The sequence below is a fragment of the Salvelinus namaycush genome, chromosome 25, assembly GCF_016432855.1.
Source record: "Salvelinus namaycush isolate Seneca chromosome 25, SaNama_1.0, whole genome shotgun sequence".
NCBI classification, from domain to species: Eukaryota; Metazoa; Chordata; class Actinopteri; order Salmoniformes; family Salmonidae; genus Salvelinus; species Salvelinus namaycush.
Genome location: NC_052331.1, coordinates 33424900 through 33452638, shown reverse-complemented (window position 1 = coordinate 33452638; position 27739 = coordinate 33424900). Strand labels below are relative to the sequence as shown.

General features: G+C 41.1%; 1 protein-coding gene across 2 annotated transcripts; it reads left to right on the top strand.

The window, feature by feature from the left end:
- The first annotated feature begins 2011 nt into the window (after nt 1–2011).
- asip2b (agouti signaling protein, nonagouti homolog (mouse) 2b) lies at nt 2012–19697 on the top strand. 2 transcript variants are annotated; one of them, XM_038963664.1, is made up of 3 exons: nt 2012–2123; nt 15860–15936; nt 19474–19697. In XM_038963664.1, the coding sequence occupies exons 1-3, from the start codon at nt 2117–2119 to the stop codon at nt 19639–19641; spliced, it is 252 nt and encodes an 83-aa protein (XP_038819592.1). In that variant the 5' UTR covers nt 2012–2116; the 3' UTR covers nt 19642–19697. The 2 variants fall into 2 exon arrangements, with proteins under 2 accessions (XP_038819592.1, XP_038819591.1); XM_038963663.1 differs by lacking the exon at nt 2012–2123 and adding an exon at nt 14418–14732.
- The last annotated feature ends 8042 nt before the right edge of the window (nt 19698–27739 follow it).

Genomic DNA, 27739 nt, shown 5'->3' with positions numbered 1-27739 from the left:
CACACCCGTTGCTGACAGGTGTATAAAACTGAGCACAAAGCTATGCAATCTCCATACACAAACATTGGCAGTAGAATGGCCTTACTAACGAGCTCAGTGACTTTCAACGTGGCGCCGTCATAGGATGCCACCTTTCCAACAAGTCAGTTCGTCAAATTTCTGCCCTGCTAAAGCTGCCCTGGTCAACTGTAAGCTATGTTATTGGGAAGTGGAAACGTCTAGGAGCAACAACGGCTAAACCGCGAAGTGGTAGGCCACACAAGCTCATAGAACGGGATCGCCGAGTGCTGAAGTGAGTAGCGTGTAAAAATCATCTCTGGAAGCAACGTCAGCACAAGAACTGTTTGAAATGGGTTTCCATGGCCGATGGCAAACAGCACCACAGAAGCGTCGGCTGGAGTGGTGTAAAGCTCGCCGCCATTGGACTCTGGAGTAGTGGAAACGCGTTCTCTGGAGTGATGAATCATGCTTCCCCATCTGGCAGTCTGATGGACGAATCTGGGTTTGGCAGATGCCAGGAAAACACTACCTGCCCCAATGCATAGTGCCAACTGTATAGTTTGGTGGAGGAGGAATAATGATCTGGAGATGTTTTTCATGGTTCGGGCCCCTTATTTCCAGTGAAGGGAAATCTTAACGCTACAGCATACAATGACATTCTAGACGATTCTGTGCTTCCAACTGTGGAAACAGTTTGGCAAAGGCCCTTTCCTGTTTCAGCATGACAATGCCCCCGTGCACAAAGCAAGGTCCATACAGAAATGGTTTGTAGAGATCGGTGTGGAAAAACTTGACTGGTCTGCACAGAGCCCTGACCTCAACCCCATCAAACACCTGGGATGAATTGGAATGCCAACTGCGAACCAGGCCTAATCACCCAACATCAGTGCCCGACCTTGCTAATGCTCTTGTGGCTGAATGGAAGCAAGACCCCACAGCAATGTTCCAACATCTAGTGGAAAGCCTTCCCAGAAGAGTGGAGGCTGTTATAGCAGCAAAGGGGGGATCAACTCCATATTAATGCCAGTGATTTTGGAATGAGATGTTCGACGAGGAGGTGTCCACATACTTTTATTCATGCAGTTTAATCATAACTGGCATGGTAGGTTAAATTGTAAGCTTCTCCAAACTTCTATAGCAGGGATCATCAACTAGATTCAGCCACGGACAATTTTTTCTTGAGTGGATGGTCGGGTGGCCGGAACATAATTACAAATCATTTGTAGACTGCCAATTGACCGTAAGAAGCCCAAACAGACATGTTTGACTAAAATATAATCATTTCAAACATTGCTTCCATTTGTATACGATCACATGTGTATTATTTGTCCAACCACGAAAAAAACAAACAAACAAATAAAACCACCCGCGGGCCAAATTCATCCCGCGTGGGCCGCCAGTTGGGGTACCCTGGTCTATGGTTTTTATTCTAACACCCATTAACAACAGGAGGTCCCGTGAAAAACACGGGCCCGCCTATAGAAATCAAATTCCTGTCCAACTGATTTGTTCTGGCGCCGGCCCTGCAGGGCAGTTATGGTTGGCTGTCGACTCTGAGCTCAAGAACATCTGGACTGAGAGGGAAATTCTGATAAAAATGTAATTCCTACAGTTTTCAGTTTGTTTTTTATATACATTGGCCTCATGAGTCCTTTTGCGGAGCTTTTGAACCTTATTTTTAAAGCCTTTGAAAAACTCACTCCTGAAAGCCCAGTGCAGAAATACCGTTATGTGCAACGATTGAATTACAGTGTGATTCTTGTAATATGAACTAAGATGTGGGTCTTTTATAACCTGCACAAGTAACCCAGCGAGCAAAATATTGCACATGATGTCTTATTGATGTCATTTTCTGGTTGTAAACTGGTTTTCTGGCTGCGAAGACGTCATGTAACCTGATTACAACCAGCTGGTCTCTGTTATAACCAGATAAAGCCATCCCAGCTGACTCACAGCTTCCCCTCGGAAGCTCCACTGAAATGACTCCTGCTTCTGCCCCACCAGACTCACCAACTGCTGGAGCAGTAACATCTCTCAAGTACTGTAGTAGAAAGGACAGCTGAAGACAAACTTTTAATGGTTTTTCCTAAGAAATTTGGATCAATATAACATTCACATGTCAGGTAAGATCACTTCACAACAGTGTCAACTGTGAACCCGAAACCACACCCCCATGAACTCCTTGTAGCTGGGCATGTAACTCAATACATAACAGTTCACATAAAGTATATCCACAATGATTGATGTATAGGTAAGGCCTATGATATTTTTTGGGGCTTGACAGAGAAACATGCTGATCGGGTCCACAGCCTCTTCAGATTTACGACATGATAAAAAGCTCTGCTCCTATCGATCTTCTGAATGGTAATTCATTTTTTTATTTATTTGGTTATTTGGATCCCCGTTAGATTTTGCAGAGGTAGCAGCTATTCTTCCTGGGGTCCACAAAAAACACAAAACATGACAAGTAACAAAACACTGATACACTAATAGGCAAGGAGAGTCACACACATTTAAAATACAATGATATACAAACAATACAACTAAAAATGAATACTAACAATACAACAACAACAAAAAATGTGTGTGTTAAAGTGTGTCTGTGTGTGCGTGTTTGTGTATGTGTCCCCTCACAGTCCCCGCAGTTTCACGAGATGTATTTTTTTAAAGGTAATTTTGCTGTTTGCTTGAGTATTTGGAGATGGGAGTTCCATGTGATCATGGCTCTGTATAATACTGTGCATTGCTGTGAATTCGTTTTTGACTTGAGGACTGTGAAGAGACCCCTGGTGGCATGTCTTGTGGGGTATGTATGGATGTCGGAGCTGAACGTTATTTGTTTATGCAGATAATCTTAAATGAATCTCTCGTCAACCTTCAACCAGGAAAGATTGGCATGCATGTTGTTGATGTTAGTTATGTATGTGCCGTTAAGGGCAAGGTGTGCTGCTCTGTTTTGAGACAGCTGCAGCTTTGCTAGGTCTTTCTTTTCTGCACTTGACCATGTTACTGGACAGTAATCAAGATGGTACAAGACCAGAGTCTGAAGAACTAGTACAGTTGATTTTTGTGTCACCCCTCCCCATCTTTACAACAACTTTGTCAATATGACTTGACCATGATTTTTAAAATATTTTTATTTATTTAACCTTTATTTAACTAGGCAAACCCAAACCCGGACGACCCTGGGTCAATTGTGTGCCGCCCTAATTGACCATCCAATGTTATCGTTCAGCTTCCTCAACTTGCTAAATGGTCACACCCTTTATCTCCAGTTGAGGTTTAGATCTTAGAGAATGTTTTGAACAGAATACAATGTTTTTAGTTTTAGTTGTATTTAAGACCAGTTTATTATTAATCACCCATTCTGATACTGACTAACTCCTTATTTATAATGTCAGTGAGCTCACTGGCTTTGGGTGTTGACATGTAGAGTCTGGAATCATCTGCATACATTGTCATTCTAGCTTTGTGTAAGACCAGTGGCAAGTCATTTGTAGAGAAGAGTAACAGCCCAAGGCAACTGGCCTTAGGTACACCGCACTGTACATATCTAATGTACATTGAAGAACACTCTCTGGCTTCTATTGGATAAATAACTATCCAACCATGTGATGGAATGTGACATAACATAACATTAAAGGCTGCATTGAAATCTAACAATACAGCTCCAACTATGATCTTATTATCCATTTATTTTAACCAATCAACTGTCATCTGAGTCAGTGCAGTCCAAGTTGAGTGCCCTTCTCTACATGCATGCTGACTAGGGTGGCTGGAGTCTTTGATCATTTTTATGGCCTTCCTCTGACACCGCCTGGTATAGAGATCCTGGATGGCAGGAAGCTTGGCCCCAGTGATGTACTGGGTCGTACGCACTACCCTCTGTAGTGCCTTGCGGTTGGAGGCTGAGTAGTTGCCATACCAGGCAGTAATGCAACTAGTCAGGATGCTCTCGAGGGTGCAGCTGTAGAACCTTTTGAGGGAGGTGTTTAGTCCCAGGGTCCTTAGCTTAGTGATGAGCTTTGAGGGCACTATGGTGCTGAGCTGTAGTCAATGAATAGCATTCTCACATAGGTGTTCCTTTTGTCCAGGTTAGGGCTCTAACAGTTCATACAGTTAATTCCTTAACAGGAGCTTGTCAACAATTGGCATGAATACTTTAACAAATACTTCCAGTGCTGCATTTGGATTCACTTCCTCATGCACATCACACGTTTTACACCTTCAACATATAAGATATTTTGTATGATCTCTTAGAAATTACTTTAGGCCCAACCTTTGGCACTTTTGCTTTCTGTGTTATTTCCACAATGTTACGGTCCCTTCTGCCAATGGGAACTGATATTGATTTGGAGCAAAGTGAAGATATGATCAATACAAGTGGATGTCACAGATCCAACACTATTGGTATGCAGTTCAGTTGGTTGAGTGATAACCTGTGTCATATTACAGACATATTACATCAGTCACATTTAGAAGCTTCTTATTGAGAGGACAGTTAGCTAGATGCTAACCGGTCAATGTTCAGGTCAGCCAGAAAATAGACCTCTCTATTAACAACACATATACTATCAAGCTTTTCACACATATTATCCAAATACTGACTGTTAGCACTTGGTGGCCTATAGCAGCACCATAAAGAAGAGGCTTTAGATGAGGCAACGCAACCACAACACTTCAACAATATTTGATATGAGATCCTCTCTACACTTCACACCGATATGACATTTTTGGCCGATACCGATATCTGATATTTTCCTTGCCAAAAAACCCCCCAATACCGATAACCGATATTACATTTTTTTGCGGCCTTTTAAGCATTCGAATCCAGGCTGTATCACATCCGGCCGTGATTGGGAGTCCCATAGAGCGGCGCACAATTGGCCCAGCATCGTCCGGGTTTGGCCGGGGTAGGCCGTCAGGTTACACACACACACACACACACACACACACACACACACACACACACACACACACACACACACACACACACACACACACACACACACACACACACACACACACACACACACACACACACACACACACACCACACTGACCAAAAAGTTATTTTGTTGGCATTTATGTATGTCCCCATTACCAGTAAAACATCATCAAAACCTATTTCTTTCACTTACTTGCTATGCTGTTTTGTTGTTCATTTGTTCAGTCGTTTCATTCTCAACCATTCTCACTCGTATTTCATATGTCACAACGATCCATCGATACGTATGCTATGATGCTGGTAAAGTTGTCTTGTGCACCTACAGTACTGGTCATAAAAAAAGCTAGCTAGCTCATGGATGCAAACAATGTTCATCCCAAAATAACAATCTGTTTCAGGCCGCGAAATGACATGGGGTATCAGTCTACTTAGTGACACCCAGAGAACATTAGCGTCGTAGCTCTTATTGCGGGACTCTGAAACAACTGTGAATTGAGCCACATTTATTGTCAACCTATGTGTATTGAACACTATTCCAGAGGAAAAACAATACTGTGTGGATGTTTTGGAGTCTGATAACTCTGAGGAGGACGTTGGGAAAAAACATCTTGGGTATTGAGTAGACTGATACCCCATTTCATTGATCCCCAATCCTTCGGTAAAGCTGTATAGTGCAATATGAATGTCAATACACACAATAGGCTGACTGGGGAGGTGATTTCACACGGTCGCAGTCCCGCGATAAGAGCTACAACGCTAATATTTGCATAAACTCTTCACAGTTGTGTTCTGTGGGTGTCACCGAGTAGACTGATACCCGCATTTCATTGCTTCACATTCCAACCTTGTTTAACATTATCTAGTCTAAATATGGCATGATTCCACCAATTGTAACCTTACTTTACTTTCAAAGAGGTACTTTTATTTTGACGGCAAACCGCAAATTCCACTATTGTGCCTAATCCTTGTTATGGCTAGCTTCACGACACATAACCGGTTGTCTGGTCGAGCATCACTAGCCAGATGAAGCTAGCTGGCTGCTTATAATGTTAGCTTTGGGCAACAGGGTTAAGTCGCTGGCTAGCTATTTATTTTCATGAACTGAAGTTCAATTTCAATAGGCGAACAACAAGTAACTACCTAGCTAATACTTACTCACAAGGATTCCTAAATCATTGCTAAGAATAATGAAAATGATTGCAGTTTCTACTGGTCATTGTTTTCAGGCTGGTTGTATTGGTGCTAGCTAGGTACCAAGCTAAAGCTAGCTAGCTACCTCAGAAGTTGCGGTCAAACAAATAATGCTTTATTACCAACGTGGTATTGTAAACACACCGTTTGTGGCTGGTGTAACTTGTTTGCAAACTTTTTTGTACAGCTTGACAGTGCTACTGATAGTAGTGGTGGCGCCTGGCTTGCACGTGCAAATTCAGAACACACAAAATTATATAATAGAACTGTGCTATTTGACGTGTCAAATTAAAAGCTTATTTAAAGCGTCAAATAGTGTTATGTCAAATGGTGTTATTTGACGTGTATCTTTTTTGACACGCAAAGACCCAAATGGCGTTTCATAGTATGTCGTGAGGCTAATAGCAGTGATGCTATTACTGTGTAACTCCGGTCGGGCAACAACTGAAAAATAGCGCACTTGGTAGTGTGTACCGGTGCTCGACCAATTGTGAAAGCCAACATCACCCACGATAGAGAATGGTTGATTGTCAAGGGCAATTAATTCCATTATCTTGGCGTTAATGAATTTCGCCTTTGAGTTGTCTCGCTGAAATTTTCTTACTCTTTCAAATGACTGCTCGACGTGTTGACTGCTCGATCCACACAGCAGACATTGTGGGCTAGGTTAGGAATGCTGTGTTGCATGTGTAGCGCAAGATTTTACGTCTACCTACGTTATATAGGTATGCACGTCAGCTTTGACATCAGTTTTGCACATCAGCGTTAAACTAGACATCGGGCCGATGCCGATATTGGCATATTTAGCTAATATCGGACGATGCCGATATGTTCACCGATATATTGTGCATCCCTACTTTGCAGGAATATGTCTTTGAACATATACCCCAACACCTCCCCCTAGGCATGCCTGTCTTTTTTGTAGATGTTATATTCTTGTATTGCTACTGCTGTATCATCAAAGGTACAATCTAAGTGAGTTTCAGAAATGGACAGTATATCCAATCAAATCAAATTTTATTAGTCACATGTGCCGAATACAACAGGTGTAGACCTTACAGTGAAATGCTTACTTACGAGCCCCTAACCAACAGTGCAGTTTCAAAAAATACGAATAACTTGCAACTTGCAGACGTGTTGCTGTGCGTTTTGTCGCCAACCTTACTTTGCTACCTGACAACTTTACGGTTTTTACTTTTTAATTACCGTTTATATTTTTAGTTTTTCCCTCACAACTTTTTTTTTATTCAACTTTTTCACTCTGGACGCTTTATCTGGACATGGTTCGTCAGCACCTTCAACAGCCGAAGCTAAGTAGTAACATTAACATGGGGCCTTCTAATTGCAGTCGCTGTACTCATAATATACAGGAGAACGATCGCCTTATGGCGAGGATAGCTGTGCTGCAAGCCCAGCTTCAGACGCAATTGTTAGGCAAGGGTAATTTCAGTGTAGGAAAGGATGAAACAGCGTCTGTGCCACCAGTAAGTACAGATAGTAGTATAAATCCCCTCGCACAGTCCCCGCAGCCGGACAACTTTCTCATGGCTTCTGGAGGGAAATGCTGTAGGAATGTTCAACCGGTGTCGCTCATTCAGCAGACAGAAACTTTCAACCGGTTTTCGAGGCTCGGCCTCGGAGTCTGAGGCCAAGCCTTCTCTTGTCTCTACTCCTCCCGTTACGGGATCTGAGACGCCGAAGCTTCCCACCATTAGCTCTGACAAATTGAAAACCCTAGTCATTGGCGACTCCATTACCCGCAGTATTAGACTTAAAACCTTTTCTCAATAGGGGGTGCTGTTTTCACTTTGTAAAAATTTTGTTCCCAAATTAAACTGCCTCGTACTCAATTCTTGCTCGTACAATATGCATATTATTATTACTATTGGATAGAAAACACTCTCTAGTTTCTAAAACCGTTTGAATTATATCTGTGAGTAAAACAGAACTCGAGTTGGAGCAAACTTCCTGTCAGGAAGTGAGAAATCTGAAATCAGGCAGACTGTTCTAGGGTCAGTTTATTAATTTGCATGTCTTGTATTGGTCGACATGCACTGCATAGGCCTTCCCCTAGATGTCAGCAAGCGGTGAGAATTGGAATGGTGTTGCTAGGCAGATCTGAGGCCATATAAAGGGTTTTGGAACGTGGGGTCCACTCTTTTCAACATTCGCCATGACGCAAGACAGACCTCAGGATGGTGTTCTGGAAAGCTCTCGTTATAGGAGTTAGATATATCCGGCTCTGATTTTATTCGATATAGGTGTTAAAGACATCATAATGTTGTTATTTTAAACCGAGTTATATCAGTTTATATCAGTGTATTGCGATTTTCGGATATTTCTTTGTGCTGCGTTATAGTGAGTTGGGCACGTCTTCGCCACATGGCTAATGTTTACTGCTAATTCCAAAGTTGAAGGCGACAATCTACAACCGAGCAACGATTCTTCTGGACAAAGGACAACTTGCCCAAGATTCTGATGAAAGCTCATCAAAAAGTAAGAACTATTTATGATGTTAATTCGTTGTTCTGTTGAAAAATGTCAAACTACTATTCCGCCATTAATTTCGGTGCGGTCTCGCTTTAACGCACGCTGTATGTCGTAGTAACGTTAATTTTAAAAATCTAACACAGCGGTTGCATTAAGAACTAATGTATCTTTCATTTGCTGTCCAACCTGTATTTTTTAGTCAAGTTTATGATTAGTTACTGATTAGATTAGGTGCCTCTCCCAAGATTTCTCCCGACATTTTGTTTGCATTTTGGCTACTATTCATATTGTATAACCACGATTTGTGCCGCTAAATATGCACATTTTCGAACAAACTCTATATGTATTGTGTAATATGATGTTATAGGACTGTCATCTGAAGAAGTTTGAGAAGGTTAGTGAAAAAATGAATATCTTTTGCTGGTTTATTCGTTATCGCTATTGTTGGCTTGAATCAATGCTGTTGTGTGGTTGGCTATTGTAGTAAGCTAATATAATGCTATATTGTGTTTTCGCTGTAAAACACTTAAAAAATCTGAAATATTGGCTGGATTCACAAGATCTTTGTCTTTCATTTGCTGTACGCTGTGTATTTTCCATAAATGTTTTATGATGAGTATTTAGGTAATTCACGTTGGTCTCTGTAGTTATTCTAGTTGCTTTGGTGAGAGTTGTGATGGTGGCTGCAATGTAAAACTATGATTTATACCTGAAATATCCACATTTTTCTAACAAAACATATGCTATACAATAAATATGTTATCAGACTGTCATCTGATGAAGTTGTTTCTTGGTTAGTGACTATTTATATCTTTATTTGGTCGAATTTGTGATAGCTACCTATGCAGGAAAAAAATGGTGGGAAAAAAAAGTTGTGTCTTTTGCTATCGTGGTTAGCTAATAGAAATACATATTGTGTCTTCCCTGTAAAACCTTTTAAAAATCAGAAATGATGGCTGGATTCACAAGATGTGTATCTTTCATCTGGTGTCTTGGACTTGTGATTTAATGATATTTAGATGCTAGTATTTACTTGTGGCGCTATGCTAGGCTATGCTAGTCAGCTTTTTTACTGATGAGGGTGCTCCCGGATCCGGGATTGTGTGCAACTAGAAGTTAAAACGAATTATCCAGCGATCATACACTGTTTACCAGGGGGCAGGGCTACCGACGTTAAGGCTAATCTGAAGATGGTGCTGGCTAAAGCTAAAACTGGCGAGTGTAGAGAGTATAGAGATATTGTTATCCACGTCGGCACCAACGATGTTAGGATGAAACAGTCAGAGGTCACCAAGCGCAACATAGCTTCAGCGTGTAAATCTGCAACTGGATTGAGGACTTCCTGATGGGCCGTCCCCAGGTGGTAAGGGTAGGTAACAACACATTTCAGGGGTGCGTGTTCAATCCCCTCCTGTACTCCCTGTTCACTCATGACTGCACGGCCAGACACGACTCCAACACCATCATTAAGTTTGCCTATGACACAACAGTAGTAGGCCTGATTACCGACAACGACGAGACAGCCTATAGGGAGGAGGTCAGAGTACTGGCCATGTGGTGCAAGGACAACAACCTCTTCCTCAACGTGATCAAGAGAAATGAGATGATTGTGGACTACAGCAAAAGGAGGGCCGAGCACGCCTCCATTCTCATCGACGGGGCTGTAGTGGAGCAGGTTGAGAGCTTCAAGTTCCTTGGTGTCCACATCACCAACAAACTAACATGGTCAAAGCACACCAAGACAGTCGTGAAGAGGGCACGACAAAACCTATTCCCCCTCAGGAGACTGAAAAGATTTGTCATGGGTCCTCAGATCCTCAAAAGGTTCTACAGCTGCACCATCGAGAGCATCCTGACTAGTTGCATCACTGCCTGGTATGGCAACTGCTCGGCCTCCAACCGCAAGGCACTATAGAGAGTAGAGCGTACGGCCCAGTACATCACTGGGGCCAAGCTTCCTGCTATCCAGGACCTCTATACCAGGCGGTGTCAGAGGAAGGCCCTAGAAATTGTCAAAGACTCCAGCCACTCTAGTCATAGACTGCTTTCTCTGCTACCACACGGCAAGCGGTACCGGAGAGCCAAGTCTAGGTCCAAGAGGCTTCTAAACAGCTTCTACTGCCAAGCCATAAGACTCCTGAACATCTTAATCTAATAGCTACCCAGACTATTTGCATTGCCCCCCCCCCCCCCCCCCCCTCGCCGCTGCTGCTCTCTGTTATTATCTATGCATAGTCACTTTAATAACTCTACCTACATGTACATATTTCCTCAATTACCTCGACTAACCGGTGCCCCCGCACATTGACTCTGTACCGGTACCCCCTGTATATAGTCTCGCCATTGTTATTTTACTGCTGCTCTTTAATTACTTGTTCATTTTATTTCTTATTCTTATTCGTATTTTTTAAACTGCATTTTGTTGATTAGGGGCTTGTAAGTAAGCATTTCACTGTAAGGTCTACACCTGTTGTATTCAGCGCATGTGACTAATAAAATTTGATTTGATTTGAAGAGTGGGAGAAACTCATACCCAAGGAGACTCAAGTCTGTAATCGCTCCAAACGTCTTTCAACAGAGTACTGATTAAAGGGTTTGAATACTTAAGTAAATGTGATATTTTTATTTTTAATTTTTAATACATTTGCAAAAAAAATTGAAAAACTTGTTTTTGCTTTGTCATTATGGGGTATTGTGTGTAGATTGATGAGGGGGAAAAACAATTTCATCCATTTTAGAATAACACTAAAATATCAAAATGTGGAAAAAGTCAAGGGCTCTGAATACTTTCCGAATACACTGTTTACTGTACCCATTCTCCTCCTCTCACATTTTCCCTTTGCTTGTGGACCTCAGTGCACAACACAACAGCTGTCTGTGATCAGGTGAAAAAAAACTCTCAAAACCAAAACTTCATTCCATATCCGCTAACTGATAAACACACCATATTAGCTAACAACATAGTCAACATAGCTACTAGAACCAACCCGTTAGTAAAGCCACAATCCAATCCATGTGTACAATTACGCAATACAGTGTAAAGCAAGCAGTTTAGAAGTTTCAATGGTGGGCCCCTGTGACAATAAATGAATCAAACCGAAAGTTTACCTTGACTTGGAAGAGTTAGAATGTTGGATTGCCTTAGCCAGCTAGCTAACATAAATAGCATTCTTCTCTGTTTGAGTCAGGTTGTTGAGTAGGTTAAATTAGCTGCATTAGCTAGTTAAATGAAAGTGAAAGAAATACAACGAAATATAGCTACAGTATCTCTCTCTCTCTGCTAATTCTCCTTTTTTCCCCAAAACTGTTCAACTATTGTTTGTCTCTCTCTTTGAGTCAACTACTCAACCATAGGTTATGCACTGCAGTGCTAGCTAGCTGTATCTTATGCTTTCAGTACTAGATTCATTCTCTGATCCTTTGATTGGATGGACAACATGTCAGTTCATGCTGCAAGAGCTCTTGGAGGACGTCCTCCAGAAGTCATCATAATTACTGTGTAAGTCTATGGAAGGGGGTGAGAACTATGAGCCTCCTAGGTCTGTTGAGGCCAGTAGCGGTGCGTGGGTAAAATCACTGAGGAAGACAGAAAAATGGCATATTACAACCTATGTGTTGTGATAATAGTCCTGTTTGCTCTATAAACTGTTATTTCATATGCCTTGCTACCGTGATATATAGGCCTAAAGGCCGAGACTATAAGAAGACAGTGGCAGAATAAATTCAACCATACCTTAATTTTTATCACAAAACCAGATAGCAACCTCTGTCCGCTTTATTCCACATATTGCAAGTAACAGACAGTTACATTACCTACAGCATGGTCAAGCAAGTTAATGTTTTGGACATTTTCCGACCACTAAACAACTATTGATTTAGAACCACAGAGAGTTAACGCAAGTCGCAAAGAAAACAGGAGCTGCCTCCACTATTCCAGCACCATTTCAACTTCGACATTTCAACATCATCAAATCACCTCTACTTAGTCTAATGCAGTGACAACTAAAAGATAACAAAAACAATTAAGTTGAATCAACGTAAGCTAAATATGATGTCGCTGTCCGTGGTTCTAATTTCTGTGGACGTGTTTGTGTGTGTTTGCGTGCGCGTACGTGCAAGTAGAAAATGTATTGACGCATCCTACTTGTAGAGAAACGCATCTGCCATCTTCCTCTCTTTCATGTTGACAAAACGGTCTATCAGTCTGTCATACAGTACACGCTTTTAGTTTTTGTTGTCCAAGGCTACCTGGCTAAAACGTTTGCTCTAAAGCCTAACTTCCATTCATGGGCAACATTAGCTAGCTAGTTAACATTAGCTTTCTACAACTAGCTACATATTGAACCTCCATCCTCTCAGGCCAGGGGCACAACAATGTATGAATTAATGGTTGGATCAGAATCGCCATTATAGTCATTGGCCAGTACAGAGAATTAAGTAAAACCACAAGTCACAAATCCCAATCTCCATCCATGGCTAATTTAGGAAAAGGCCACCAGAGGACAACAATACAACGAGATGCAACAATTCAAGATGTTTCTGTCAATGACGTATGCTCTCGATGTGATTTGTAAGGAGTGATGCCAAAATCCAAGCTGGCTTCCCTTGACAACTTTTTGGGGTGCACATAGTTGAGCTCACTCAGTTTGGCTATTTTTTAATACTTTTTTATCAAGGGAAGCCAAATGCTCGCTGGCTTCCATTCCGTTCAATGCTTTTGGCGGAAACAATGTCATACTTGTTTGGACCAGACAGCATCAGATAGATGGCCTACACATACAGAGACAGAGGGGCACTGTTTCGTTCGTTTCGATGCTTTTTCCGGTGAGATACATTCAGCCTCTTGCGAATTGAAGGAAAATTATGAAATACAGAGAGACGAAAGATAAATTATTTAATATGTATTTATTTTTTTGAGAGGGGGGGCTGGCTTCCCTTGACATCCATTAATAGGCTATGTGCCACTGGTCGAGGCTACTGTAGACCTTCCTTGCAAAACAGTTTGTTTCAAAGTATAGTTTTATCTAAAAAGGATAACTTTTTTATGTTTCACTATTTACATTTTTCTGAAATTCACTGAGTCGGATGTTCCTCCCCATCCTCCTCTAAGGAGCCTCCACTGATCCCCACTGTTAATATATATTAATTAACATGGGCTTAGGAAATGAATAACAATGTGCAGATTGTGTACATAGGCTCATAGAGAGGAATGTCTGGTGTTTGGAAAGAACATCGGAAGGCTCCCTGCTGTCTGCGCGCCAATTCACCTCACATGTCCCTCGGCAAGTAATAAGCGTGGGAGAGGGACTTTAATGTCTTTAACATCCGGTTTCTTGATGTCGCATTCAGGCCAACCCCAGGCCCAAATACCATATCAATGTTTCGAACACACCTGCATGTGGGTTCCGTCCAGTGTCAGTAAATAACATATTAAACCGTTAGAAAGATTTCCCTTTACCTCTACATGGAGGGCCGCAGTGCAGCTGAGCGCAACAGCGCATAATCAATCAAGATGTAGATCTCAGTTGACAATGCATTACACGATCACATCGGCCTTGACAACAAAAAATAAATAACTGCTACCAGACAGTGGCATTTTGCTATAGTATCGGTGGGAGCTTGTTACTGTTTGACTTAGTTGGGGGAATGTATGGATGGAAACCATAATTCAACAAAATAGGGTAGGTCAATAGAAGGCTACTTCAGAGTCTGAAAGAAATTGTGGGCGTGGAATATTTGACTACACTTAACCACCCATTTTATGAGAACCCATTCCCTAGAACGAGAACCTTCTGAGCTGCGATATTGATAGGCTACCATATTAAGACATTTAAAATAAAATAAAAATATTAATTTCCCCAGAGTGGATAAAAAGTAACCTGTAAGTAGCCTATCCCAACGTGTCAAATTTAATAGTGTGCTTTCACCTGAACAGTGCTGCAGTCCATAACATTATTATTAACCCGGATTCCGGTTACAAGATTGGAAGTGGAGATGTTGGGAAAACATTTTCTCTGGGTTTGTCTCCTTTCGGTGTCTATTCCGTTATGTTTCGCCGAAGACCTAAAGAGGGATGCGCATATACAGCATGAAAATGATTCAGGTGAAGCTATTTTGCATGTTTTCTGTTTTGATTATTAAGCAGGGTTGCGCGCTCTTGTTGCTGAGAGAAAAGATCACACCTTTTGCACATAAATGTATGGTATATTTGCCATTACTGACAGATTGCTTCATAGGGCTATGGTTTGCGTTTGGATTAAGGAACTATGGCGAACAATTTTAATTATTTAATTGTAAAAAAATAATGTTCACAAGATTTTAACCAAAAGCTTACAATTTACGTATCATTAGTCATGACCTATACAATTATGACAGTTGACCAGTTAAACCACATGCAGTTCCCACGCATGTCGCCAAATACAATTTTAATTGCTGTGCATAACATGTGGCAATGTAATACTTTTGTATTACCTCTTTATTACTAAAACTATAATCGAAATCAACTGACTAAGCCATCATATGAGTCATTGCATCTGAGTTTGTGTTAAAGAGATGAAGTCTCTAAAAGCAGTTACTGCTTTGAAAGCCGTCAGGGGACAAAGTCTCCATTAAGTTTATGAATCAGGGTTGGTTTACTTTAGCAAGAAGTGCACACAATTATTTGATTAATTTGTAATTAAGATGACAAAACCCAGATGGCCATCTCTAGTCCTCTCTGTGCTTTAGGCTTTTTGGCAATACTCATGATATGTAATTATTAAGATGCATAATATTAGTTGTGTACGGTTTCTTATCACAAAGAATAACAAATTGTGGTTGTACATACAACATTCTGGCAGTACAACAAGTACCATTCATCACAAGGTTGGTCTGCAAAGTAGACATTTTTCAGCTAGCCTCCACCCCCTGATGCTATATATGTACTGCATCAGATGAGCTCTCTATGATGGCACTATTTTGTAATTAAGACATTTATAGTAAAAGATTGTGTTCTTCAAGGAATAGTTCACCTGAATTACAAATGTACTTCATATTATGGATTCACACAGGGTCGGACTGGGACCAGAAATTGTCCCTGGCATTTCTGTACACCAGCCCATTTTTTGAAAAGTGGAAATGAAAAGTGTCCTAGAACCACTGAAGATGTATACTTAAGTTGAACCCATCATTTGGGGCAATACGTTTCATATCTAATCATAAATCCTTGTTTTATATTTCTATGAACTATAGTTTGGAGCCAAGGGAAACCCGGAAGACTGTTTGCCAGGAGATGGATTTTGCCACATCAGGGACAGCACCACGTTGCAGTAAGTTGTACATTTATCTCCTTAAAACTATAGCAGGAACAATGTACATTTATCTCCTTAAAACTATAGCAGGAACAATGTACATTTATCTCCTTAAAACTATAGCAGGAACAATGTACATTTATCTCCTTAAAACTATAGCAGGAACAATGTACATTTATCTCCTTAAAACTATAGCAGGAACAATGTACATGTATCTCCTTAAAACTATAGCAGGAACAATGTACATTTATCTCCTTAAAACTATAGCAGGAACAATGTACATTTATCTCCTTAAAACTATAGCAGGAACAATGTACATTTATCTCCTTAAAACTATAGCAGGAACAATGTACATTTATCTCCTTAAAACTATAGCAGGAACAATGTACATTTATCTCCTTAAAACTATAGCAGGAACAATGTACATTTATCTCCTTAAAACTATAGCAGGAACAATGTACATTTATCTCCTTAAAACTATAGCAGGAACAATGTACATTTATCTCCTTAAAACTATAGCAGGAACAATGTACATTTATCTCCTTAAAACTATAGCAGGAACAATGTACTAAATCATGCTTAAAGAGGTTGTATGAAGACCAGCTGTCTACGAACAGAAGTGGAAGAATTACTGTAGGAATTAATTAACCTGATACTAATCAATCTGAAATGTCCGGAAATAATTTAGGAGCTTCTAAAGAATCTCTGTCGAATAAACGTGTCTTTGCCTCCATCCGGTGGTTGGCGGCGTCATTAAATCCCTTAATATCAGGTGACTTTGCATGACGTCAGAAAAACCACCCTCTGTCCTCCTTTACAGCACACACAAACATGGTTTACAGTGCATTTACACTATACAGTGACTTCAGGAGGTAGTCACACCCCTAGACTTTTTCAAAATGTTCTTGTGTTACAGCCTGAATTTAAAATGTATTAAATTGAAATGTATTGTCACTGGCCTACACACAATACCCCATAATGTCAAAGTGGAATTATGTTTTTCGAAATTGTACAAATGAATTAAAAATGTTAAGCTGAAATGTCTTGAATCAATAAGTATTCAACCCCTTTGTTATGTCAAGCCTAAATAAGTTCAGGAGTAAAAATGTGCTTAACAAGTCACATAATAAGTTGCATGGACTCACTCTGTGTGCAATAATAGTGTTTTTAACATGATTTTTGAATGACTACCTCATCTCTGTACCTCACACATACAATTATCTGTAAGATCCCTCAGTCGAGCAGTGAATTTCAAACAGACTCAGCCACAAAGACCAGGGAGGTTTTCCAATTCCCCGCAAAGAAGGGCACCTATTGATAGATTAAAAAAAGCAGACATTAAATATCCCTTTGAGCATGGTGAAGTTAGTAATTACACTTTGGATGGTGTATCAATAGACCCAGTCACTACAAAGATACAGCCTACAAAGATACAGGCCTCTATCCAAACTCACCATGAGGCCAATGGTGACTTTAAAACAGTTACAGAGTTTAATGGCTGTGATGGGAATAAACTGAGGATGTATCAACAACATTGTAGTTACTCCACAATACTAACCTAATTGACAGAGTGAAAAGAAGGAAGCCTTTACAGAATAAAAATATTCCAAAACATGCATCCTGTTTGCAACAAAGCACTAAAGTACTAATGCAAAAAAATGTGGAAAAGCAAGTATCTTTTTGTCCTGAATACAAAGTGTTATGTTTGGGGTAAATCCAATCCAGTACATTACTGAGTACCACTCTCCATATTTTCAAGCATAGTGGTGACTGCATCATGTTATGGGTATGCTTGGAATCGTTAAGGACTGGGGAGTTTTTCAGTATAAAAAAAATTACGGAATAGAGCTAAGCACAGGCAAAATCCTAGAGGAAAACCTGTTTCAGTCTGCTTTCCACCACACAATGGAAGATTAATTCACCTTTCAGCAGGACAATAACCTAAAACACATGGCCAAAAATACACTGGAGTTGCTTACCAAGAATACAGTGAATGTTCCTGAGTGGCCGAGTTACAGTTTTGACTTAAATCTTCTTGAAAATCTATGGCAAGACTTGAAAATGGTTGTCTAGCAATGATCTACAACCAATTTGACAGAGCTTGTGTCACGTCTGCTCCCCGTCTGCTGTTCTTGTCTCGTTCCATGTCCTTCCTTTATTAAATGTGACTCCCCGTTTCTGCTTCGTCTCTCCAGCGTCAACTCATGTGACAGCTGGAAGAAATAAAAAAATAATAATGGGCAAATATTGTACAATCCAGGTGTACAAAGCTCTTAGAGACTCACCCAGAAAGACTCACAGCTGTAATCGCTGCCAAAGTTGATTCTAACATGTATTGACCAAGGGGTGTGAATACTTATGTAAATTAGATATTTCTGTATTTCATTTTCATGTCTCAATTGTATTTCATTTTCAATGTCTCAATTGTTTTTCTTCACTTTGTCATTATGGGCTATTGTGTGTAGATGGGTGAGATTACAAAATAATATTTAATCACATTCAACAAAATGTGGAATAAGTCAATGGGTATGAATACTTTCTGAAGGCACTCGTATAGCCACCCTAGCCTCGCCCTCATGTGGGTGCTAACAAGCAAGCTAGCAAGCATGCTAGGTAGTGCTATGTATCAACAGCCATTCTCAGCCAATCCAGTAGGGTTTGGATGCTATTGTGAGCTTCGATTGGTCACTCGCATCGCGATATCACAGAGGATTTGAATCATCAAATCAAATCAAGTTTATTTTATATAGCCCTTCGTACATCAGCTAATATCTCGAAGTGCTGTACAGAAACCCAGCCTAAAACCCCAAACAGCAAGCAATGCAGGTGTAGAAGCACGGTGGCTAGGAAAAACTCCCTAGAAAGGCCAAAACCTAGGAAGAAACCTAGAGAGGAACCAGGCTATGAGGGGTGGCCAGTCCTCTTCTGGCTGTGCCGGGTGGAGAATAAAGTTCAGCTTTCCCCAACATTAATCCCGCTATGTTCAACTCCCTTGCCCATGCTTACATCGCTCGACTGTCCCCTGCCCACTACGCTTTTCTCACTTTCCTTCCGTTGATAGCGAATGGCTTACGATGTTTCACCGCACGATGCCGCTTCCTGGTGTAAAGGGACCGTTAGCACTCATCGGATTCCTCTCGAGCACACAGATCTAAATACACTACACACAATACCCCATAATGACGAACCGAAAATAGGTTAATAGAAATTTTTGAAAATGTATTCAAAATAAAAAACAGAAATACCTTATCTACATAAGTATTCAGACCCTTTGCTATGAGACTCGAAATTTAGCTCAGCCTCCTGTTTCCATTGATCATCCTTGAGATGTTTCTACAACTTGATTGGAGTCCACCTGATGTAAATTCTATTGATGGGACATGATTTGGAAAGGCACACATCTGTCTGTATAAGGTCCCACAGTTGACAGTGCATTTCAGAGCAAATACAGTATGTATTTGTCTATGGGTGATGTTAGGTGATTCAGTATGTAAATAATATTTTTCTCAATGACTGATATTTGGCGTTCCAACATATCTTTCCCTGTGGGTGAAGTTTCAGAAACACGAGCCTGCAGCCCCTGCCCGGCGGTGTGGTCGTCTGATGGATAGCTGTGCCCCTCACACCCCCTGCTGTGACCCCTGTGCCTCCTGCCGCTGTCGCCTCTTCAACACCATCTGCCACTGCTGGAGACTGGGCCCACACTGCCCCAAGAAGACCTAGACAAACACACACACACACACACACACACACACACACACACACACACACACACACACACACACACACACACACACACCGCTTCACCAGATACACACACACACACACACACACACACACACACACACACACACACACACACACACACACACACACACACACACACACACACCGCACACACACACACACACACACACGCACGCACGCACGCACGCACGCACGCACGCACGCACGCACGCACGCACACACACACACACACACACACACACACACACACACACACCGCACACACACACACACACACACACACGCACGCACGCACGCACGTACGCACGCACGCACGCACGCACGCACGCACACACACACACACACACACACACACACACACACACACACACACACACACACACCACACACACTTCACACACACACACTTCCCATACACACACACCACACACTTCATACACACACATACCGCTTCAACACACACACACACACACACACACACACACACACACACACACACACACACACACACACACACACACACACACACACACACACACACACACACACACACACACACACACACACACCGCTTCACCACATACACACCACACACACCACACACCATACACAACTCTTCACCACGTATACACACACGACTGCCACTGTTGGAAACTGGGCCAGCACTGCCCCAAGAGGAACCAGAGACTCTGTACAGGCAAACACACACACTCACACATACACATCTCACAGAGACTGCTAGACATCACACTGATGCACTTGCACAGGTAAACACATACTGATACAAAAACATGGACATACTACACAGATATATGCTTAAATGTTTTGGACCTAATGAATGACACATCACATATCGCAAGGCCCACAATATAGGTTCAATGACACATCACATATCGCAAGGCCCACAATATACACAATATAGGTTCAATGACACATCATATATCGCAAGGCCCACAATATAGGTTCAATGACACATCACATATCGCAAGGCCCACAATATAGGTTCAATGACACATCACATATCACAAGGCCCACAATATAGGTTCAATGATACATCACATATCACAAGGCCCACAATATAGGTTCAATGATACATCACATATCGCAAGGCCCACAATATAGGTTCAATGACACATCACGTATCGCAAGGCCCACAATATTTTCTATGTATGTATATAAACGATGTATGGATGTGTTGTGGATATGTAACAGTATACGTTTCCTGCATAACTGTATTAATTCTGCTTTTGTATAACTGTGCACCTCTGCTACTGTAGATTGTAGGTCATGTCGAGCCAATGCTAACCCATAAAAACATCAAATAACTTCGACAAACATCCTCTCTATATTTTCTCTATTGAATAAATAACTTTGTTAGCCTCACTCATCTACTTTTTATTGCTATTCTCACCAGTTATCCCTGCTGGCAAAACATATTGCTGTATGCTCAATAACAGGTTTTGCTGCTGTGGTAACATACATTTTGAAATTACTAGCAAACTCCCCAGTGGATTAAAGTGGATAAAAGGAAGTGAGAGCTTGGGGCAGCGGCGTAGACAGGGATAGTTGTGTGGCTGGGCATAAGTAAAAGTGGCTGGGCTAACATTTTCTGGCAAAAATACCTGACATATTTAAGTGAAAATTTGTGCATCACATTGGATTATTTAAAACATAATACAGGATAAATGTAACCAAAAAATACCACAGTGCGAACTACAACACTGCTGACAAAGCAGGCAGACTGTCTGAGTACAACAGTAAGGAAACACACAACATGTCTAGAACCTCAATTTTATTTTTAACCTTAGTTAAGAACAAATTATTATTTTCAATGATGGCCTAGGAACAGTGGGTTAACTGCCTTGTTCAGGGGCAGAACAACAGATTTGTACCATGTCAGCTCAGGGATTTAAACTTGCAACCTTTCGGTTATTAGTCCAACACTCTAACCACTATGCTACGCTGCCGCCCCAATACTCAGAGAGAGAAAAACAAACAAAGAAACAAACAAAAAAATATGAAAGATTTTACAGCAGCAGACAAGTGATAAAATTGGAAAAATGTTACTGTCACAAAATATAGATAATGGATGAAGTGTTCAGTCCGACAGTCTAACCTTATTTCATGTGGTGTCATGAAATAATCAACATATATTATCAGATCAGATCGGCCATTCCCAGTTAAAGGAGCGATCTACAGTACAGAACAGGTAGATTCAGGACCATTGGTCCTGCTGGACATCAGCTCGCCACTGGATTGGAATATGCGCAAACAGCTTATTGCACAAAGAAGCAAGGAAGAATAGAATGCCCTGAAGGGGTTTTCATTAAGCCCAAAAGTGCACACTGTTCACCATATTAAAACCGTGACACACAATACCATACCAACACTTTAGGCCTATACCTTGAACTGTACGGCGGGTATGAAATGAATAGCTCACTTTAAATGAGCAAACGTTACTGTATAGGCATGAAAATATGAAATGATCATACATAGCCTAATATCATGGCAGGTATGAATACAGAAGCTCACTTTGAATCCAACACATATAAGCCTACCAGGGTAGACATGAAAACATGAGGCTACATCCTATGAACAGTAAATATTCAGGCGTAACATTTCTTGTGTGTTTCACGTTTTAAAGCACACGGCCTAGACGCCTAGGATTGGTGTTGAAGGTGGAGATTATTGCATCATAGTCACTGAATTCCCTTTCGAAGAACAACTGGGCTAGATTATTGAGACGATCTGATTGATGTCTTGATACGGCCTGTAGTGGAGAGTCGTCTCTCAACACTACATAAAGTCACTGGAAGGGTGATGATGGTCTTTAGTAGTCTATTGATGTGAGGGAAAATGTCCAGGGATTTGAATTCCTGACCTCCCCCCAACTTTCCGACGCAGTTGCTGAATAAACACGGTTAATTCAGCATTCTCATCAGAGACATGATAGTGATTGCATGGGTCCAGCAGTGATTCTTTCAGTAATCCTAGACGCTGGCAGACAGGCCGCTGCTGCTCTCATTATTCCATATGGATCCTCCTGGAAGCGGGTGTGCAGCTCAGTCAGAACCTAGTGTGCAGCTCAGTCAGAACCTAGTGTGCAGCTCAGTCAGAACCTAGTGTGCAGCTCAGTCAGAACCTAGTGTGCAGCTCAGTCAGAACCTAGTGTGCAGCTCAGTCAGAACCTAGTGTGCAGCTCAGTCAGAACCTAGTGTGCAGCTCAGTCAGAACCTAGTGTGCAGCTCAGTCAGAACCTAGTGTGCAGCTCAGTCAGAAGCGGGTGTGCAGCTCAGTCAGAAGCGGGTGTGCAGCTCAGTCAGAAGCGGGTGTGCAGCTCAGTCAGAAGCGGGTGTGCAGCTCAGTCAGAAGCGGGTGTGCAGCTCAGTCAGAAGCGGGTGTGCAGCTCAGTCAGACGGATAGAGACATATATAAGGATTGGAAGCACCCCAATTAGATCCCAGGAACCTCCTGCATTTTTCTACATTTCCGATTAGTCAGGAGACAATACAAACGACAAATCAAATTCATTTATTTCATTTGATATATATTTTAAGCCAGCCTGATTGGCTAGTGCACGGCTCTGAATAGAGAATAAGTTGTAATAAATGATAACAAAAAAATGATCCACGTGAATGTAGCTGGGTTGCCAGGACCGGTGGCTAGTAGACCGGCGAAGTCGAGCACCGGAGAGGGGGGAGCGGGAGTAGACGTGACAGTAGCCTGTAACCAGTCTATAGCCTTTAGCTACAGTGGAAGGAGAGTCATTCAAGATGCCCCCCCCCCCCCCCCCCCCCCCCACACACACACACACACAGACACACAGACACAGAGAGACACAGACACACAGAGACACACAGACACACAGAGACACAGAGACACACAGAGAGACACACACACACACGCACACACACACACACACACACACACACACACACACACACACACACACACACACACACACACACACACACACACACACACACACACACACACACACACACACACACACACACACACACACACACACACACACACAGTTCAGTGTAAAATCATCAAAGTGTAGTCCAGAGGTGTACTCTCTGATAGGCATGAAGTACATACAGTCACACACAGTCACACATTATCAAGTCCCTCGATTGAGCACCTGATTCCCCTTTTTGTTCAAACTGGGCTGAAGCGTGTTTGGGTACGCTTTCATTCTATTAGTCACACATACCTCGCAGAGAGCTGGTTCACACAGTGATACATTCACCAAGAGAACAGAGACCGCAGGCTCCACGCCATTACTCTTATTCCTCTCATTACTGTAACTTCAAGATTTATTCACTCAAGATGTATGTGTCAAATTGTTCCCTCAGGACAAATGCTAACTAGACAACCATGCAGATCTGTGTGTGTGGCTCGCATCTTGGTCCAATTTCCAATTGAAAATGACATGCAATGGTTTAGAGAAAAGTTTATGAATCTTAAAGACTGAGAGAGAATATAAATAATAGTCTTGTTACTTCTTTCTTCTGTTGTTAAGCTTTGTGGTCAGAGGTCATTATATGACTCTGCTAAAATTGTCTGTCAGGTGATGAAAACAGTGTTTTCCCCTTGATCGACCCCAGAGTTGACATGAGATTTTTTTTTTTTTTACTTCAGTATTGTGGATGTTTTTAAAAATCTTTTCTGTTTTCTGTTACTGCAAACCACACAAATCCTAAGTTTAGTAAAACAATATGCTATTACTCATGGGTGTGGGGAGGTGAGCCGCATTCTGTCCAGCAATATTTATGTCCATTTAGTTGACCTCTTTTCGCTCAAAAGCATCCCCGGAGGCACAATTTCTTTACAGCCTCTAAAAACATCACTCTTATCTTGCTCACATGTTTCTGCAGTTAAAGTTAACCTGCATGAACATCTGCATATGGTTGATTTTGCAAATACAGGCACTTTTGGATGTTAAATGTTTTTGAAAATGAAACCGCTTGAAACTGCTTTTTATCTATCGGAATATTTTCTTCATTCTGGAATAAAGTTCCAATAGTGGCTGAGAACATACTATTTAAGAATATAAAGATTTTTAAAGTGTTTCCCTAAATACCAGAGGGGAAATGTCATTACCACCATGTCATAAAATGTGCTATTTTAGTTGAAAGGAAATTACAGAAATTTTGCTTTAGGTATTTTATAGAACATTTTAGAAGATTTTTGTTAAATCATGTTTTTTTTACTATTTAGAAATGTTCTTATTTATATGTATTCATCATTGTCATGTCTAAAAGTCCATATATGCCTTGATGATACTCAAAAACATGTATTTACCACATCAAAATGTTTATATTTTACATTATTTTCGGAATTATCTTAAGAACAAGCATATAAGTTTCACTTATGTGAAAAATCATCAATATCAATTGTAATTGAATACACCTTTTCCTCAAAAATATGTACCATGATGGTAATGACTTAGCGTTGTGGTAATGACAGAGTGTGGTGGAAATTACATTTCAAATTAAACAACTGATGAAAAATACCATTAAACATTTTAATGTCACAGTTGTACATGTTTCATTTTATTGAAGACAAAGAACACACCATTCAAAACCTCAAAACACAAAGTCTGCATGCCTCAAGAACTTAAAGCATCTTTTAGAACAATTTTAGGATTCAAAGCATGAGGCAGAAATACATGTACAAGGTTGGAAACACTGGTTGAAATGAAACAAATTATTGTTCACTGGTTGCAGTCTATTGATTGAGACTCATGAGACAGGTGTGCGCTCACTCAAGATTAGCCCTTAATGCTCTCTATTGCTTAACAAGAGAGCAAATGTCTTCTAAGACTGCGCCATCAAGCATCATATGCTGTTTTGTCACTGGATGAGGCTCAGAGAAAAGCCCAAGCATACAATGTCCTCTCTCATTGGCCAAAATAATCGGTTGGCTCCCACACGACTCATCATTTTGACTAGAGCACAGCTCTCTGCATCAACATCTTGTATAATACCAGGGTAAGGGTCTTCATCATATTTCACAACACACCACTTTCCAATCAGTCCCTCATGTATGTCGGCAATGGGCTGTATTGAGCTAGGAGATGGCTGTGGTGCTGTGCAAGTGGAAGTGGAAGGTTTTGCTTTCTGCCTCTGTTTATTGAATTATCATGGTCTGTGGGCCATAACAATCACATAGATGTGAAGTTGAGCAGAAACAACTTAGAACTCTCCATGTGATTTGTTCTGGAATGGCAGGAACGATCTGTAAACACATAGAAGATTTCTTAAATTGATGAACATACAGGAAATCTCTAACACATTTTGTTGAGTAATTTAAGTGTTTACTGAAAGTGTTAACATAATGAAAAGATAAAGAATGATTTGAAAATCTACAGTTTGATCTACATTTTGTCATTACAAATCTATAGTTTTACATGATCAATATTACCTGGTGTATTTTCTTTGTTCCACGGATCCTCTCGAGACAATCTGGTAGCAGGGGATCCATTTCCTCAATCTCTTGCTCTGTGATGTAAAAGAGCTTCACATTTGACTGTGAAATCCACATGAAGGATTAACTTAACTTCTATAAGATGTTTTCTGAGACTTCTTAATGTGGAATAGTGATGTCTGATATTGAAGACATGTTTCCCAAGTGTGTTCTTCACATTGGATGTGAAGTCTTCCAGTAGAGTTTGAAGGGTACCTTTACAGTCAAATGGACAGTAAACTTCTCTTTTGTTCCATCTTTTGTTTTCTTCTCTCTCTCTCTTCTGCCTTGCCTTTCCACTCAAACCACCATGTGTGTTGTCCACCATCAAAAGAGGAAGTCTGGAGCTCTTTGTGATATAACAACTTGTCTGCCATGAACTGAAGGTTGGCATGTGTCTAACATTGGCATATCTCCCTGTCTTTCACTGGTGGACGGACAATCCAAAAGGGACGTCTTTTGGTGAACTCTGTGTATGACAGCTTGACCTCTGGTAATTCTATCTTGAACTTCTGATGGAGTTTTGCCAGTGTGTCGTCCAGGTATCTCTTCTGCATTTTATTCTTGTGTCTTGTCAATGTTTCCCTTTTTCCTTTTGATGCTTGACTGTTATCATCACGTTCAAATAACCTTTTTATTTAATCTTCTATTGCTGGGCTGATTGCATTCAAATGTCTCTTTCTTGAGTACTGTAGACAGGTTTGGCCGTTTGTTGTTTGCCCGCATTGTCTTTGCAGAGAATTCAAATTCTATTTGTGCCATTTTCACCATGCAGTGCTTTTTCAGTATTTTCCCAGCCAAAACCTTGGATATCACTTGTTGGTCTTTTGCACTCTGTTGCTTCTGGTATTTCTCTCGCAGCTCTGAGATGATGGTATTATGTAACAAAAGTATTTTTCTCTGATTCTGTGGCTTTGACCGCATTTGTTTTTTTGTTTTTGTTCTGGGGGAATTCAAAATCCGGATCTTCTCTGACAATCTATCATATATATTTTTTAATCAATCAATCAAGTTTATTTTATATAGCCCTTCGTACATCAGCTAATATCTCGAAGTGCTGTACAGAAACCCAGCCTAAAACCCCAAACAGCTAGTAATGCAGGTGTAGAAGCACGGTGGCTAGGAAAAACTCCCTAGAAAGGCCAAAACCTAGGAAGAAACCTAGAGAGGAACCAGGCTATGAGGGGTGGCCAGTCCTCTTCTGGCTGTGCCGGGTGGAGATTATAACAGAACTATGCCAAGATGTTCAAAAATGTTCATAAGTGACAAGCATGGTCAAATAATAATCATGAATAAATGTCAGTTGGCTTTTCATAGCCGATCATTAAGAGTTGAAAACAGCAGGTCTGGGACAGGTGGCGGTTCCATAACCGCAGGCAGAACAGTTGAAACTGGAATAGCAGCAAGGCCAGGCGGACTGGGGACAGCAAGGAGTCACCACGCCCGGTAGTCCCGACGTATGGTCCTAGGGCTCAGGTCCTCCGAGAGAAAGAAAGAGAGAAGGAGAAAATTAGAGAGAGCCAAGATTTTCAAAATGTTCATAAATGACAAGCATGGTCAAATAATAATCAGGAATAAATGTCAATTGGCTTTTCATAGC

Excerpts from the sequence above, each read along its gene's own strand:
- asip2b (XM_038963663.1), top strand. The coding sequence starts at position 14,624 with ATGTTGGGAAAACATTTTCTCTGGGTTTGTCTCCTTTCGGTGTCTATT. Across the intron at positions 14,733-15,859 it reads ACAGCATGAAAATGATTCAG|TTTGGAGCCAAGGGAAACCC; the intron begins GTGAAGCTATTT and ends TATGAACTATAG. Across the intron at positions 15,937-19,473 it reads AGGGACAGCACCACGTTGCA|TTTCAGAAACACGAGCCTGC; the intron begins GTAAGTTGTACA and ends CTGTGGGTGAAG.